Below are 2,935 nucleotides of genomic sequence, written 5' to 3' on the forward strand. Positions count from 1 at the left end.
CGCCAGCTCTCCGGCACATTCCGTTCTCCCAGCGCAGCCCCGCCCTCCCTACTCCGCCAGCCCGGACGGAAACACCCCATCTCCACCCGCCCCGGGCTGAGAGGTCGGTCGAAGAGCCGGACCAGACGGGAGCGCCAGCGTCCCCCACGCCCTGGGAACTGGCTCTCCCGGTTTCTATCTGGTGACCTCACCTGGCCCCGCCCTCTCAGGTGAACTGTTGGTCCAGGTGACATCACTTCCTGCCAGGTAAGAGCGGGGGGCAGTTCTGCTCAGGAAAGGTTTGGAGCAACTATGGATGGATTCTCCCGGATTCAAAACAGGGCCACACCATCCTCCCCACTCCTCACTGCCTCTAGACCGGAGAAAAGCCAGGACTGGATTTTACACACAGATGACTTTTATTTAAAAATTCCAAAAAACACAAAAATAAACTTTAACAATATATATTACTTAATATATTATAGCATACTTATAATAATAATTATTCCATCATTTCCAACATTACAAAAAAGAGGAAGAAAAATATAAGGGAAGCAGACGACCCAATATATATAAATACTATAAAATCTATTAGAATAAATAAAGTCGTCATAAATAAAGGGCCCAATGGCTGGGGAGAGGGGATTGGCAATGACTTTGGCTACTTGCTTTCGGAGGGAAATTTGAGCACCAGGATTGACCCTCAAGGGGAAGGCTCCAGTCACCACCAGTCACACCAGAACCTCAGGGGTCTAGGAAAAATCGGGAGGGGCAGTAGGGGCCTATTATTCACAGCATTGGGAAGGGGAGCGGTGGCGTGGAGAGGGTTCACTGCTACCCTCAAATTTGCTACATATTAAAAAAAAAAAAAAGACTCCAGAATACACTCCTTCCTCCAACACCAGGAACACTGCGCTTGCCCACTGGGGACCTGCCCCAGAACAGGTCAGGGGAGTAGGTTAATGCATTTGGAAGGCAGTGAGGCTACTTGAGTTCCCCATATCCCCACAGCCCCAGGGCTTCTGTGGAGCCCAGAGCACAAGAGAAATGGCCCCCCTTGAGATACGGCTGATCTGTACTGGGCAGGCACTTGTCACTCAGACACTGAGATTCGATTGAAGATGGGGAGTCGCCGAGGGGCTACAGGCTGGGGTGGTCCAAAAACTCCAGCCTCGAAGACGGGTGAGTCAGACCCTCCCAGGCTGCTGCCGCTGCTGGCATAATCATCGGGATCAGATCCCAGGGAATGTGCAGAGGGGCTCCGAGCCAGGCCACCTACAGGTCCCCAAACGCTGCTAGGGGTGGCCCTTCGGCAGGAGGGACAACAGGCTGGTGTGGGATCCCTTAGGGCCACAGGAGTCCCAGGGGCAGCAGAGAAGGCAGAGGGTGAAAGTGGAAGGTCCCCAGGTGGTGGTGGGGAGCTGGAGGGCGAGAAGGAGCATGAGGACAAGGAAGGGCCTGCCAGGCCTGCTGGTGGCGGTGAGGATCTTCTGCCAGAGGGCAGGCCTGAGAAGCTGATGCTCTGTCGCAGCATATGGGGGTGGCCAGGGGAGGCCAGGTCTTCACTGGGGTTGTGGATGAAGTGGCAGCGTGAGCCGTAGGGGCAGCGGCCCTGGAGGTAGAACTTGTGGCAGAGTTCTGTCTTGTACTTGGGGTGGCGACTGGCTTGGCGCAACTCGCCCAGGCCATGGGCAAACTGGCACTTAGCCCCATAGCGGCAGCGCCCGCTCTCTGAGAAGGTCCGACATAGCTCAGTCTTGTATCTGGATGAGGTGGTGGGGGTGGAAGTAGGTGAGGGAGACAGCTCAGTGCCTGGGCGGGGAGCCAGGGGTGCGAAGCCTGGGGGTGGGGGCACCCAGCCACAGCTTCGACCCTCTACCAGGCTGGTAGAACGGCCAGGCAGGCGGGCAGCGACCCCAGCGGGACTGGATTCCGATGAGCTGAGGCTCCAGAGTCCAGAGGCCCAGCCTGGGCTGGACTCAGTGTCTCCTTGGTTGGATGGCAGATCAGGGCTCAGCGACAGGAGGCTCTGCGGGAACAGGGATCTGTTATAACACCGAAAATGCAAGTGGCGCCCCTCCCCAGCTGCAGGGCACCTCAGAGCTTGCCAGTCCAGTTTGTGGATTGCTGGCCTGAGCCCCACCCGCCCGCAGAAACCTATGGGTTAGAGATTGTGGGGATCCCAAATTGGAAGTTCTGAGTTTTTTCGGGACAGAAGCCCATCTCGAGGGGCCCAGGAATCCCGGCTCCCCCACTCAGGGCACACCACTGTCCACCAATTTTGAGCCTCTGGGTCTCTCGGGATTTGACCCCAGCGCTTCGTGTTCTCCAGTTTCACAACTGGCGGGGCGGCAAAGTTAACCCAGGAGTGCGATCTCTTCGGTTTTGGAATCCCAGAGTTCTCTTGGTTCATAAATCGCCTTTTTCACCCCAAGATTCCAGCCCCTGAAACGTCTCCGCGTAAAACCGCACCCTCAGCAACTACTGGGGAAGCCAGGTGTGGGGCCATTTCCGCCTCCAGACAGCCCTAGTTTGAGAAAACTCCTCCAGCTTTCCATCTCCTAGGGACACTCTATCCAGGTTTGGGCCGAGACCCGAAAGTCGCAGGCTCCATTTTTCACCTCCAGGGAACCACACTGGGAAGGGAGGCAGGACCCCGGGCCCGAGCGGGCGGCGCTAAGGAGCTCCAGTTTGAGTAGAGAGCCAGGGGTCCCGGCCGGAGTTGGCGATGCCACAGAGCCCTAGTTTGAGAAGGGAGTCCGTTGGGCACCGGGACCCCAAGGTGCCGGTCGGCGGGGACTCACCTCGTAGAGGGCGCTGAGATCCATGGCGACGCAGAAGGGAGATCTGCGGGAAACCCGGGAGAACGTGCGAGCGCCGGGGCCAAGGTGCCGCTGGGTGGAGGAGCCGGCGATTTTATAGAAACAGGGGCGGGGCCGGCGCTGGCGGGCGGGGC

General features: G+C 57.8%; 1 protein-coding gene across 1 annotated transcript; it reads right to left on the reverse strand.

Moving 5' to 3' along the window:
- Window positions 1-379: 379 nt before the first annotated feature.
- On the reverse strand, window positions 380-2,902 carry ZFP36 (ZFP36 ring finger protein). Its single transcript, XM_005868821.2, has 2 exons — window positions 2,784-2,902; window positions 380-2,008 (listed from the first exon to the last, which is right to left on the reverse strand). The coding sequence occupies exons 1-2, from the start codon at window positions 2,805-2,807 to the stop codon at window positions 1,073-1,075; spliced, it is 960 nt and encodes a 319-aa protein (XP_005868883.1). The 5' UTR covers window positions 2,808-2,902; the 3' UTR covers window positions 380-1,072.
- Window positions 2,903-2,935: the final 33 nt, after the last annotated feature.

This window comes from Myotis brandtii, unplaced genomic scaffold, assembly GCF_000412655.1.
Source record: "Myotis brandtii unplaced genomic scaffold, ASM41265v1 scaffold277, whole genome shotgun sequence".
In the NCBI taxonomy this organism is placed as follows: domain Eukaryota; kingdom Metazoa; phylum Chordata; class Mammalia; order Chiroptera; family Vespertilionidae; genus Myotis; species Myotis brandtii.